Raw genomic sequence first — 13215 nt, 5'->3', positions numbered from 1 at the left:
GTTCTTGTCTTCTACACATGGATTCATTCGTAACGTAAAAATTTAAAATTGCCGAAGTGATCATATTGGAGTATTCCTCCTTATTGTGAGGATTAATGTAATTATTTCCATGTTTACAATCATGAACGGGACTACTCCCATACGACCATGCTCATAACTTCTTCTTTTTTTTGTGTGTGTAGCAAGATTATGATGATTGCTTTGTTTATAAATCGATCTAGCCCTTTTTTTAATCTTCTTGAACTTTCCCATACATCTCCTATGGAAAAACTCCATGCTTCATTTTTTTTCGAGCTTCAAGTTTTTCTTAAAAATCCACTATCTACTGGTTGCTAAGTGTAGATTAATATCTCTATCTTTCTTCAGATCTACTTTGCGCATCTTCTTCCATGCTTGAGGGAGTCTCTTGAACACCTGTTTATTGATTGTCTCCATGTAGCTGTGCTCGATTACTTCCATCAGCACTACAATGCAAAGAAATATTGTCCACTAAATTTTGGCAATTTAGTGACTATGATTTATGCCATCTTTAATCCTTAATTGCTTGAAGGTGTGCTTGTTAACGCCTTGATTCTTGCTCCGTTCGTTGATTCAGAAGGATCACAAGGCCATCTTGGATAGGTCCATATAGAATTCTAAAGCAAGATCTACTATATACAGGACTCGATCATAAACCAAATTTTCGAAGACCATAATTTTCTTATCTGGCACCGATTATCAGCGTGCTGCTACCAAAGTGGAGCTTTGGATGAATACTAACAGGAGGTGTCCACCTCTAAATAGTTTCATGCATAGGCCTCAAAAAGGCCTGGTCAATTAATTGCATATAACTTTTAATCTACGAGGAATTAGATAAAGCGATTATAGACAATGTTGATGTATAAATCGAGAATTAGCTCTAGGAGGATTTTAGCTTCTTCATAATTATTTCTACTTATCACGACAATCTTGAAAAAATTATAAGCTTCTTTTAACTAGAACAGGAATCCAACCTAGACTTTGGGACTTGGACTTCATTATTATAAATAAAGAGATTATAATCGATTTTATCATTAAATTACTAAAAAAGGACCTAGAAACCTACTTTTATAATTATTTTATTTTTTATTATTTTTATTGATAGATTTGAGTAGATCGGACTAAAGCAATTGTGCTTTTTTTTTACTTATTGCAATTTGTGGTAGCTACTATGCCTTCCTACTCTGACATCAATTGTGGAATTTTGTAGGTTAAAGGATATATAGATAGCATGCTTGGGAAAACAAAAAAAAAGGAGAGAGAAGAGAGACATGCAAAAGTACCAAAATTATTATTTTTTCTCTCTGTTAAATTATATATGTGGTGGCTCACATCAATATTACTTCTAAAGCAAATAAATTTGGATTCTAGTCATCCATGCTGAAATTTCTAAAATTCCCACTTCTTGATAAAAATAGATACTATTAATTTGCATAGGTAATTAGTGAATTCATTCATTCAGCTGTTTATTCATTTGTCTATGCCATCTCTTCCACTGTAATCAAATTTTTAACTTTCTCCACAATTAAGTAGAATTATATAGCATTTTGTTGACCCCCTAATGGATTTTGATGAATACAAAACACTAGAGTATAATTCCATTTATCTTAACAATTTAATTGAGGATTTCATGTATTTTATTAGGAATATTGTTAAGAAATGTCTAGGCAAGTTCCCATGATTTTTAAGGACTTATTAAAGAATTTTTTAGATGAAAGAAAAAGCTCAGGGACAGCCGAGACGTCTCCGGGTTATCTCAGAGACGTCTCTGGCACAAACAGGAAGAACTGGCACGTCTGGAGACGTCCCTGGCACCTGCCGAGTCGTCCCCGCGATAGCGGAGTCGACTCTCTCAGTAGCGGAGTCGACTCTCTCAGTGGCGGCAGAAAGGCAGTTTTCAAGAGATATGCGCGAGACGTCCCCACCGTACGCGGAGTCGTCCCCGCAAGTAAAAAGCAGACATCCCGAGTCGTCCCCAAGATAGCGGAGACGGCTCTCTCAGGGTTTTCTAGAGAATGACTTTTTCGGTGATAAGGCAGCGGAGACGTCCCCTGAAAGAGCGGAGTCGACTCTCTCAGGGAATTTCAGAAGACATGTTTTTCTGAGATAAAGAAGCGGAGTCGTCCCCGAGGCAGCGGAGTCGTCCCCATTCAAAAAGTGCAAACAAGCCGAGACGTCCCCGTAAAGTGCAGAGACGACCCTCTCAGCAAATCAGAAAGGCAAGGATTCAAACGGTACAATTCCAGAGTCGTCCCCGTAAAGAGCCGAGTCGTCCCCAGACAACGTAAAAAGTAAAATCTTGTAGCCGAGACGTCTCTCGTTGAAGCAGAGACGTCTCCGGAGCGCCTGGGACGCGACTGACAACTTTTGCAGGTTTGGTTTGATTTCAAATCTCTTTTATTTTATCTCTAACGGCTATATTTGCTTTTTGGGCTATAAAAGGGAGCTCCTAAGTGCTTCTCAACAACTTCTCACCAACCCAAAGCAAGATCATTCAAGAGAGAAGAAAGAAAAAGAGGTTCAAGGGAGTTGGTGCTTTCAAGAGGAGAAATCAAGTGCATTCAAGCTTTCCCATCTGAGTTCGTGCTCATCTACTCACTCCCACTTGGCAATCAAAGCTCGCATTCAAGCCAACGTGATCCACATCGAAAGAACCACCATCATCCACGCTTCCAACGGCAAAAAGGGTTCTTCCGATTTTATTGTTTCTCATTGTTATATTAGCTTCTTAAGAGCTTTCAAATCTTTTGTAAAACGTTTGAATATTGAGCTTGTTTCAGTCAAGGGACTTGGAACAAGGGATAGGCGTCCCAAGCCTAAGTTAAAATTGGGGGATTGTAAGGTTCGTTGTTAGCCCGGGGTAAAACAACGAGTTGGGTAGTTCACTCGAAAAACTACCGGATTGTAGGGTTCGTTGTTAGCCCGGGGTAAAAAAACGAGTTGGGTAGTTCACTCGAAAAACTACCGGATTGTAGGGTTCGTTGTTAGCTCGGTGTAAAACAACGAGTTGGGTAGTGCACTCGCAAAACTACCGGACTGTAATCTGGAGGATTATAGTGAAATTCCCAAGAGGTCTTGGGGAGTGGATGTAGGTGCTGGGGTGCACTGAACCACTATATGTTTGTTGTGTTTGTGATGCTTTTTGTCATTGTCTAACTTGCTCACTTACTTACTTAGATAAATTGCTTGCTTAACTCTTATCCGCACATCCTTTAGTTGCAAGCATATTCAATTTACTTAATCAAGTCTCCTTCAATGAATCAAACTGTTGCTAAGTTTAAATTCCACTGTGCATCTATACAACTTAGCATAATTAATTGAAAAGTGTTAGAAGTAGCCTAAAAGTTTTAAAAGACCCAATTCACCCCCCCTCTTGGGTTGTATCTACTGGGCAATAAGTGGTATCAGAGCCGGTGCTCTATAATTTCTTGCCTTGTGTTTTTGACCTAACCGTCAAAGAGCCAAAGATCATGACAACTCAAATAGATAGTTTTCTAGGAGAGGGACAATTAATTGATAGACCTCCACTATTTAATGGCATAAACTATACACATTGGAAAGCACGCATGCGCATTTTCATACAATCGCTTGATTATAATTTATGGAGTATTATAGTCAATGGAACACACACAAACACTAATCATAATGAGAAAATGGCTCAACAAAATTCAAAAGCCATGAACCTATTATATTGTGCATTAGATAGGAATGAGTTTAATTGCATATCTTCTTGCATAACTGCTAAAGACATATGGAATATGCTAGAGGCTAAATATGAAAGCACTAACATTTTTAGTGAATCTGAAATTAGCTCTAAAGAAAAAGAGAGACAAGGTGATATTGAAAACCTATGCCTTGTGGCACACAAGGATGAGGTATGTATTGAAATGCAAAGTGTCTTCTCTTCTGAATATGAAGTATATGATAAACTTGAAAATGATTTTACACTTGATGAGTTACATGATGCATTTCTTGATCTAATGAAAGAACATAAAAAACTCATTTGTAAAAACAAGAACCTGAAGAATGAAAAGAAAATCCTAGTAAATGAAACTGAAATCTTAATTAAGGAAAATAAAGAACTAAATCAGAAAAACTAACTTCTCACTGAAAGCCATGATAAACTTAAGAAAAATAATGAATTGCTTTCAGAAGATAACAAAAGATTAACTAAGGAAGTTGACAAATTAAAACCTGTTGTTGAAAGATTTACTTTGAGCTCTGAAAAGTTGAATCTAATGATAAATAATCAAAGAGCTGAATTTGATAATATTGGATTGGGATGTCAACCTTGGTACACCCAAAAATCTTTCAGGAATATGGTTGTTAAAACAGTTTCGAATCATTTTAAAATAGATTCTTATAATGCTGATAAACAGGAACAAAGGTTATGCAAAATCTCTTCTGTTCCTAAATCTGTACATTACAAATTTGATAAACCTAAAAGGCAAAAACAGAAAACTGAAGGGTTATCTACCACTCATGTTAAATTCATGTTTGTTAAATTTAATAAGAAGATGCAGAAATACACTTCTTGTAGTCCTAAAATCTGTAAGCCTATGGACAAAATAGCTATTAAGAAAATATGGGTTCCAAAAGAAACAATAATAGCTAACCTGCAAGGACCCAAAAGAGCTTGGGTTCCTAAGTTGAAAATCTAAATATTTTCTGCAGGTGTGTCTAGCACTCAAGGCTCCAACAAAAGATGTTAAATTGGACATTGGGTGCTCTAGACATATATTAAAGAGTGAAACTTAAAATATACTTAAGAAAAGTGACTAAAATGGAAGAAATAATAAAATTAGTAATTCTTGCATCCTCTCATACTGAAATTGTTTTATTAGTTGATTAAAACATAACTTGCAAGTATTAATCATTCTTTTCTTGTGATATAAGTGATATTTCTGATATGAAAAGAAAATATATCCAAATCACTCCATCTTTCTAGATTATGCTTTACTTATAGATGGATAATTTGGTAAATCAATTCTCCTAAGAATAACTCTATGAATTCTCTATATGCTTGACTGAGAGTTTTTATCCATGGCATTATTGTTTATCGATCATAAATATGAAAATGTGCACTTGGTATGCTTTTGAATTTATGCACTATGAATACCAAGATTAAACAAACCATCCTTGGGATATAAAATCAACTCATGCTAGTATGTACTTAATCTCAAAAGATCTTGTCATTGGTTTACTTAGATTATCTTTTGCAAGGTCAAAGTTTGCTATGCATATTAACTAAGGAAACAAACAAAAATCAATCTCTAAATCTAAAGATGTTGTTTCCAACACTAAGTTTTCAAAAGCTTACATTGGCTTTGTTCTTGGCACTCAAATTGAAATATTTTCTACATTGGCACAAACTCACAAAAAGGGTTCAAATGAAAAAGGTTTGCAAACTATGAAAATAACGAAGTATCATGGCATAGTTTTGAAAACCAATTTTGTATTAAGTTGTGCATAGAAAATAATATTGAATACAATTGCTTCTGCACTAAGAACACCATAAGTAAAACAGGATTAATAGAATCCTTGAAGAAATGAAAAAGGCAATGTTGTATGATAGTCATCTACTTAAATTTTTTTTTGTTAAAAGCTATCATCATTGTTTGTCATATATATGATTTCTATTAGGTCTATTTTTGATGAAAACTCCATTTGATCTTGTGAAAAATAGAAAATGAACTATTGCATATCTTTCATATTTTTCAGTCGTACATGTTATGCTTGATATGTTCTTATGAAAATAATGCCAAATCTGATAAAGATACTTCTATCTTTGGGTATCATTCATCAAGCAATGCATATAGAATATTCAATGAAAAGATCCTAGTTGTAGAAATATCAATTCATTTTATGAGACTAATGATCTTTCATCAAGTCACTAAAATCAGATTATATATGTATATGTTGATCTTTTTTCTTACATATAACAATCTAAAACTAAAATACCTTAAGAAGAATGAACAAGATTAGAATTGGTCAAGTTAAACTAAATCATTTTTAAAAGAAAGAGAATTTGAAATCTTGTCAACAAAATCTGAAAACTTGTTAATAATTAGAACCAAATCGAGTTTTCAGAAATGCACTTAATGAAGAAAAATTGGTGACTACTAAAAGATTCAATCAAGAAAAGATGAATTAGATCTTGATGAAATTCTTGCATGATTAGAAGTAAAGATCACCATTATCATTTGCTTGCTTCATGAGCTTTATAGTCTGTCAAATGAATGTGTAGAAAACACTCATTACAAATATGATAAAGCAATATGTGATTTGGAACATGCACCAATATACATGACATAAAAGTTTGAGTAACTTTTTGATAGAAAGTAATAGTGATAAATCTATGCATTAAAAAGAAGAATTTGTGATATCTTATTTGCTCAAAGTATACATTGATGATATCACTTTTTGGTTCTACAAACGAGGATTTATATGAAGATTTTACTAAGCTCATGCAAGGTGAGTTTGAAAAATATATGATGAATGAATTAACATCTTCTCTCAAACTCCAAATTAAGAGAAACAAGAAAGAGGATCTTCATTGACCAAAGTTAGTCCACAAGAAAACTCTCATAGAAGATTGGCATGAAGAAGGTATTCTATGACCTCATCTTCTAGAATTTCAAAAGAATGAGCAAGGTAGATCTATTATTCTTAAAGCTGTATTGAAGCATGATAGAATACTTATTTTATCATACAGCTAGTAGACCAGATTGTATGCTCATTATGTGCAAGATTTCAATCTAACTCTAATGAATCATAATTTATTGATAACAAATAAACCATAATCTGAATTTTGATAGAAACAACTGTTTAAGATAAGTTGATTAAAACTTAGCTAGCGTGTCTTATTGATAATTATCTTAAGCAAATAAAATCTAAACTAAATTGATCTTGAAAATAAGAAATTGATTTGACCTTGATAAATCTTCCTATTGCCTCACATGCTTGTTCTTGAACCATCTTGGTTAATGAAACTATCTCTATAGTTCAAGTGATATGTGCTTGCTTGTACTTAGGCAATCTCTTGAGTAAAGTGACTCAACATTCAACTAGTGTCATATCTTGTATTGAATCATCTAGTTAAAAATATGGTAGATGAATGTTTTGTATCTTGAAGAAACTAATGACTTTCTTTCAAGAAAGAAAAGGAGTTTGCAGGATCCTTGAGCAAGAAAATGAGAGATTTCAACTTGAAGGACACCTCCATAAAAGGTACAATCAACATTCACATGCAAACAAGAGAGAGGACTTTCTTCAGCCAAAAGGCTACACATAAGAAATCTAGTAGGTATTTGACTTGAAGAATGCAGAATGATTCGGTAATTTTAGATACCTCTCTCATAAATTAGCTGAGCAAAGTCATTAACTTAAATCTTACTATGGCATGATTAAAGTCTTTAATTATTAATTTCTTGATATCATGTCTATATATGTATTGATTGACTTGTGCTTTTAGAAATTGTTTCATGGTTTGCCCAAACTAAAATATATCTTTACCTATGTCATAACCATGAACTACACAAGTTTATGCTTAAAATTTTGATTTAAAATGACTTGTGAGAAGCTATGAATTCTTGAGCATAATGAAAATGTGTTTGCATGATATACCTCTATATGATACATTTGATTATTTCTTTATTCTGCTCTTTCAAGTAAATTACTTGAGAATAACAAAAAGAAAGAGAGATAAAGAAAAGATAATGGATATTATTCAAGAGAAGTAAAATCTAAGTAAAGGCAAATACTCCAATCTTTAGAAAAAGCAAAACAAGCGTAATATATTCAGCACATTTGTAAGACTTGTATGAGCATTCTTTTGGAAGGATAAAATCCGTAATGAATTATACTTAAATAGAGGGAGAGTTTAAAGTAAATATTTTAACCTTTCTATATTGCTCATCATAGGGATGGTGCCAATGGGGAGGCTAGTGGTAGTACCCGACACTATTTGACCCAACTATTCGGTGTAGGGCATATTAGGGACGGCACAAGAGGGAGGCTAGTGGTAGTACCTCGTGCCCCTTCCAACTCCACCGGATAGGGAGCAAATAGAGTATAGAGCATAAGAAAGTAAAAATGAATGACAAAGTAAATGAAAGTATATAAGAAGAATCAAGTCAAGCTTTAATCACTTGAAAACACATTTCAAGGATGAAATCAGTGCAAAATTATATTTAAATAGGGGGAGTTTATTTGAAAAGAATTGATTTTGATCCTTGACATTCTTTTTCTTATTATTTTAATGCATGACTTAACACATAATATATTTTGCATGTGGCATGATGTCTTGAATTATGAGTTCTCAATATTTTGTAATGCTCCATGCTTGGACAATTTGATTGAATGTTTGGAATACTACATAAAATTTTTGTTTGGTAATATTGAAAAGAAATTTCAGATTTGTCGTACACAATCATCGTCAAAATCTGAAAGTTGAATAAATTTGTAAAAAGGAGAAGAGAAGGATATCTCTATTTAGGCAATGACTTTAGTATATAATGTTCTAACTCATACCAAAACTCAACATAAATACAAATATTCTGAATATGCTCTTATATGTTTGAAATATATGTTTTCAATCGTAATGATTTAAGATGAGCTACAATGTGGAAGATACATATCTCAAATTATGACTTCGAAAGCCTTTATTGAAAATCTTTATGAAATTCAAAATCTGATTTTGTATAAAAGCTTAAACTAATCTGATTTCTTTTGTCTTTCGATACGCATTTGTTCTCTCAACCCCAATTAAACTAAACAGAATGAACATTTATGTAAGAATTAGTAGCTATAAAATCTGCCTTTAGTCTCATAAACATCCTTTGTTTCCAATATTCATACAATTATATTGTTCACATAAATTAAGAAGGCTGAAAAATGATTATTAGCTATACATGGAACTACCTTTATGTCTCATAAACCTCATTAATTTCCATTCATTTTATTTAGCAAATATATAGTACAATGTCTTGAATTTGCCATTCCTAAAATCTCACCCGATAGCTCAACCTGCCAACTAGATAACGCTATGCATCCAGCGAAATCAACACCAATCAAATCTTCAAACAATAAGCACAATTAGTTATAGCTCGACATTATCTCAGCATGTCCAAAAAGAAATACTATAACCAATCAGATCAGGAGATAAGGAAAGCGCCTAATCTAGGCACGTTTAAAAAGAAATATTATAATCACCCCAAACACTACAAAAGGAAAAAAGTTTAACTGCTCATTTGTGAATTGCACGATCCTAACTGTGCTAATTTGCACCCTCTCCTCCATAATTACCAAGCATAAGGACCCCCAGGTATGATAAGAATATCTAAATGCCATACTATCATACTTCAATCTCTCTTATTTTCTCTCAAAACTTTGCCTCACTTTAGCATCGGAGGGTCCCCAGGTAGACATGTTCCGACGACCCTCAGATCATTATCTCTGATTGCAGATAAACTCCAATATCGTATGATGCTCCAACCGAGCAAATAGCCTCATTGATCAACTGGTCCACTCGTTAGGTCAAATTTTAAGCGATAATAGATTGGCATTAGAGGAAGGGCCCTCTTCTTTTGAGGTTTTCTTGGAGATTTAGGAGATATAAAGTCTAAACGAAACAATCAAAATTCTACCAACCAACTCCAGTAGGAGTCTAACGACTTCAGACCTAGCCATCAACAATCTCTGACTCTACGATCGGCTCCCGAGGCGGTAACGGTTGAGTAGTTTAATCTGCTCGTACAACAAGTGTAGACTCTGATGGAGGTAGTTTGGGGTATGCATTGTCGAAACTAACAATATCGCTGCACCGCCAGGATGGCACAGTATAACACACTGGACATTGCCCCAAAATTATGACCGACACTGAGGAGACGATTCTGTTGGTGCTTATTCCAAAACAAGCTCCATCCCAAAAGATTTGGAATCCCTCCAGCCATATAAGCTCTTCAAGAGAGAGAAGCCAACCTTAATCAAAGGATCGACAAGATGAATAACAAAATTGAAGCCCTGAGAGAAAGACAAGTTGACCAGGAAAAGATCTGGAGATTACCATCAACCCACCATTCTCCAAATTGATTATGGAGAAAATGGTTATTGAGAAGATTCAAGACGCCCCAGTTTGCGGTGTACAATGGCACCTCAAACTCGATGGAAGGTTTTCTTATCTTGTACTGATATTGATTTTTCTTGTTGGGCCAAGTGTTACAAGTAGTTGGGAGTTTGAAGATGATTTCTTAAGGATTGAAGCGATCACCTAATATAGAAAATGGTTATTGTAAACACCTCCAAGCATCCTCTCCCAAGCTCCTTAGATCTAATTAATGAATAATCATATGCTTAAAAAGTGCTTCATAACTTCAATTGATCTTCTCCTAGCTGACCAACCCTCCTTGCTAATGGAATCCTAGGATTATCAAAGTACTTTACCTAAAATTTTAGGATCTTTGTTCATAAAATTTTCACATAAATAAGCATGCATATAAGTTTAAGATAATTATACCTTCCCATATTGGTGATTTTGGAATTATTTTTGTCTTCTTGGAAGAGAATGAGAACGCAGACTTATACGATTAAAGAATTACTATCCTTATCTACTTCAGTCTATGTGCTCCATCTTGCAATGCTTTGTTTAGCCCTAAATTTCCACTAATCACAGGCCAGGAGGACACACTACTAGAAAATCTTGTTGTATTAATGCAGAACAAGCGTTCTTATCCCTTTCTTAATCTTTTCTTGGAGAAGAAATCCTCAAAGCCTCGCTAGACCACACTCTCTCTCTTTCTTGCTTAGGGTGCCTCGTCATATATTTCTTGAGATGGGAGGTGCTAAGTTTCCTCCTTGGGCGCCTCCACTAGGGCTCTCAAAGTTGTAGTTGCATTCATCTAAAGAGGAGGGGGGATGACTCTTACATGGGTGCGGGCCTCTTTTAGATGCCATACTCTTATGTGGAGTGCACTATTTGATGGTGCTAAATAAGGAAGTTAGGTGGTGGTCCCATTCTTGCTAAATAAGTAGTCCTAAGCTTGGGCTTGACTCCAGTTTGCTCTTGCTTGAACCGACTTAGGTTTGACCCATCTTTAGATTATCTGTTTAGACCAAATAATTCTTTAATTAAATCTAGATCTTTTTTAATCTAATATTTGAGAGAATAATCAATATGAATCTCCAATTGATCTGAAAATAAATGACATATGCTACATACATTACTAGAACAAGTCAACTCATATTCTCGCTAAACCAATGTCTTAGCCCTTTATATCTATTTTAGTCATACATAAGCAATGTGGTTCAGCCAACATGGAGATATTGTGCTTATATGGTGAGTAGAATGAAACTAATTAGTTTTCTTATTTTTATAGATTTCTAGAACTAGCTTGATCCGAGAATTCGTTACGAGAAGCCGACTAGAGACAGAATTTTAACATTTTGATTTAGATTAAGCCTTTATTAAAATTACTATAAAATTTTAAAATATTATTAATTTTATGAGATATTTAATTTTAATTTAGTTATTTAAATTAAAATTCAAATACTATGTATTTTAATTTATTTTACCGCTTATTTATAATATTAGGTTGAGATATCTAATATTCTAATATCTTATGGAGAAAGTTTTTGATATTTTTTTAATTGAACGATCAGTATCATTCCCAAAATGTGTATTTACTTATTTATTTGTAACCTTATTCTACTCTCTCTCGGAAGGGATTCCTATATAGACACGGAAGATATGGTTTTTCTTAAAAAACTAAATTTAAAATATATTTTTAAATTATAATATCTGCATCTCGGGTGGAGCCGCCGGCAAAGCGTAGCTCCGGTGCAACGCAGCCGCTGCCCGGTTCAGAATTTGCCCCGCTCTGGTGAAACGCTCCCTTTTCTTGCTCCTCTCTCCTCCTTTGCAGTACTCGGCTCCGGTGGGGCCAGAGTCATCGATCGATCTCGACGGGCCGGAAACCCTAGGGTGTGGTGCGGCGATCCATGGCGGGTTGCATCTATATTCCGGTGCAGAACTCGGAGGAGGAGGTGAAAGTGCCTCTGGATTCGCTCCCGCAGGACGCCAACGACATCCTCGACATCCTCAAGGCCGAGCAGGCCCCCCTCGATCTCTGGCTAATCATCGCGGTCAGCCCCCTTTCTCCCTTCCTTTCTCTCCATCTCTAAATAACTCCATCTGATGATTTTTGTAGACTTCATTTCTTGGTCGGATTAGAGCAGTTTCGCTCGTCTTTCTTGCATTAGAATTCAGTCTTTTGAAATAGGGTTCCAAGTTGATTACCCCTTTGCCGTAACGTTTGTTGATTGAAGCAGTCGAATTCGATGGTCAAACCTATATTGCGATTATCGAACAAGGGTTTAAGTGCAAAGGCGGTAGACGTTTTATTTTTAGGGGCATAATATAGACAGAGATTGTTCTCGTCTTGATTGTTCTTTGGTAAAAATTCTCTCCTCTTATTGGAAGATCACTCACTTATTACAAACTTCTAGTATGCTTTCACAGTATCCATCTAAGTTTAGAATGATTAGAAATTCCCAAGCGATTGTTCACGGCAAGACATGTAATGACTCTGGGAATGCAAAAATAATTATTTGAATGCTTGATTAAATTTTCCGTTTTCAAGTTTGCAGACAAACACTGCATGAAACTCATAAGCAATTAAAATATTTTCTTGCCATTTTTCTGATTTGGTACATTGTTGCTTGGACTGACAGTAATACCATCATGAGATGCTTGTGGGTAAGGCAATAACTTCCTGTTATAGCCCCCCAAAAAAGTCCTCTTGAACTTGTTTCTCTTTGTATGTTGCTTTTTCGTATCTGTCTACATCTTAGTCAATCCTTTTGATATCCACCTATTCCTGTGCCATTGACTGACTTCCTTTACTCTTCTTCTTCTTTGTTTTTTGATATAAAGATGACAAGTTCATTGTCCAATATATTAAGAGAATGAAAAGGAGTACATCAAAACGGCATAGGGGTCAATTTCGATCTTCATTTCTCTTCATGCTTCTTTTCTTTGATCGGTCTCTTGTCTACATAGTTTTACTTCTCATATACTTTATAATTGACGATTCATAGTTAAAGACATGAAACTTGAAACAATTAATTTCAGTTTAGTAGTTCCAAAACAAATGCATTAAAAGACTGTAGGCAGTGGATGGGCGACCAAGGGATGCCGGA

The 13215-nt window shown here is 34.8% G+C and overlaps 1 protein-coding gene across 1 annotated transcript in view; it reads left to right on the top strand.

Moving 5' to 3' along the window:
- Positions 1 to 11781: 11781 nt before the first annotated feature.
- The window catches only part of LOC120103991 (protein CTR9 homolog), a 55721-nt gene continuing 54287 nt past the window's right edge, over positions 11782 to 13215 (top strand). Inside the window, exon 1 of the mRNA XM_039119862.1 lies at positions 11782 to 12159. Coding sequence (XP_038975790.1) covers positions 12016 to 12159 — 144 coding nt within the window. The 5' untranslated portion in view covers positions 11782 to 12015. The remainder of the gene's footprint in view (positions 12160 to 13215) is intronic.

Source organism: Phoenix dactylifera, unplaced genomic scaffold (genome assembly GCF_009389715.1).
Source record: "Phoenix dactylifera cultivar Barhee BC4 unplaced genomic scaffold, palm_55x_up_171113_PBpolish2nd_filt_p 000644F, whole genome shotgun sequence".
NCBI classification, from domain to species: domain Eukaryota; kingdom Viridiplantae; phylum Streptophyta; class Magnoliopsida; order Arecales; family Arecaceae; genus Phoenix; species Phoenix dactylifera.
This window is presented reverse-complemented; position numbering and strand designations above follow the sequence as displayed.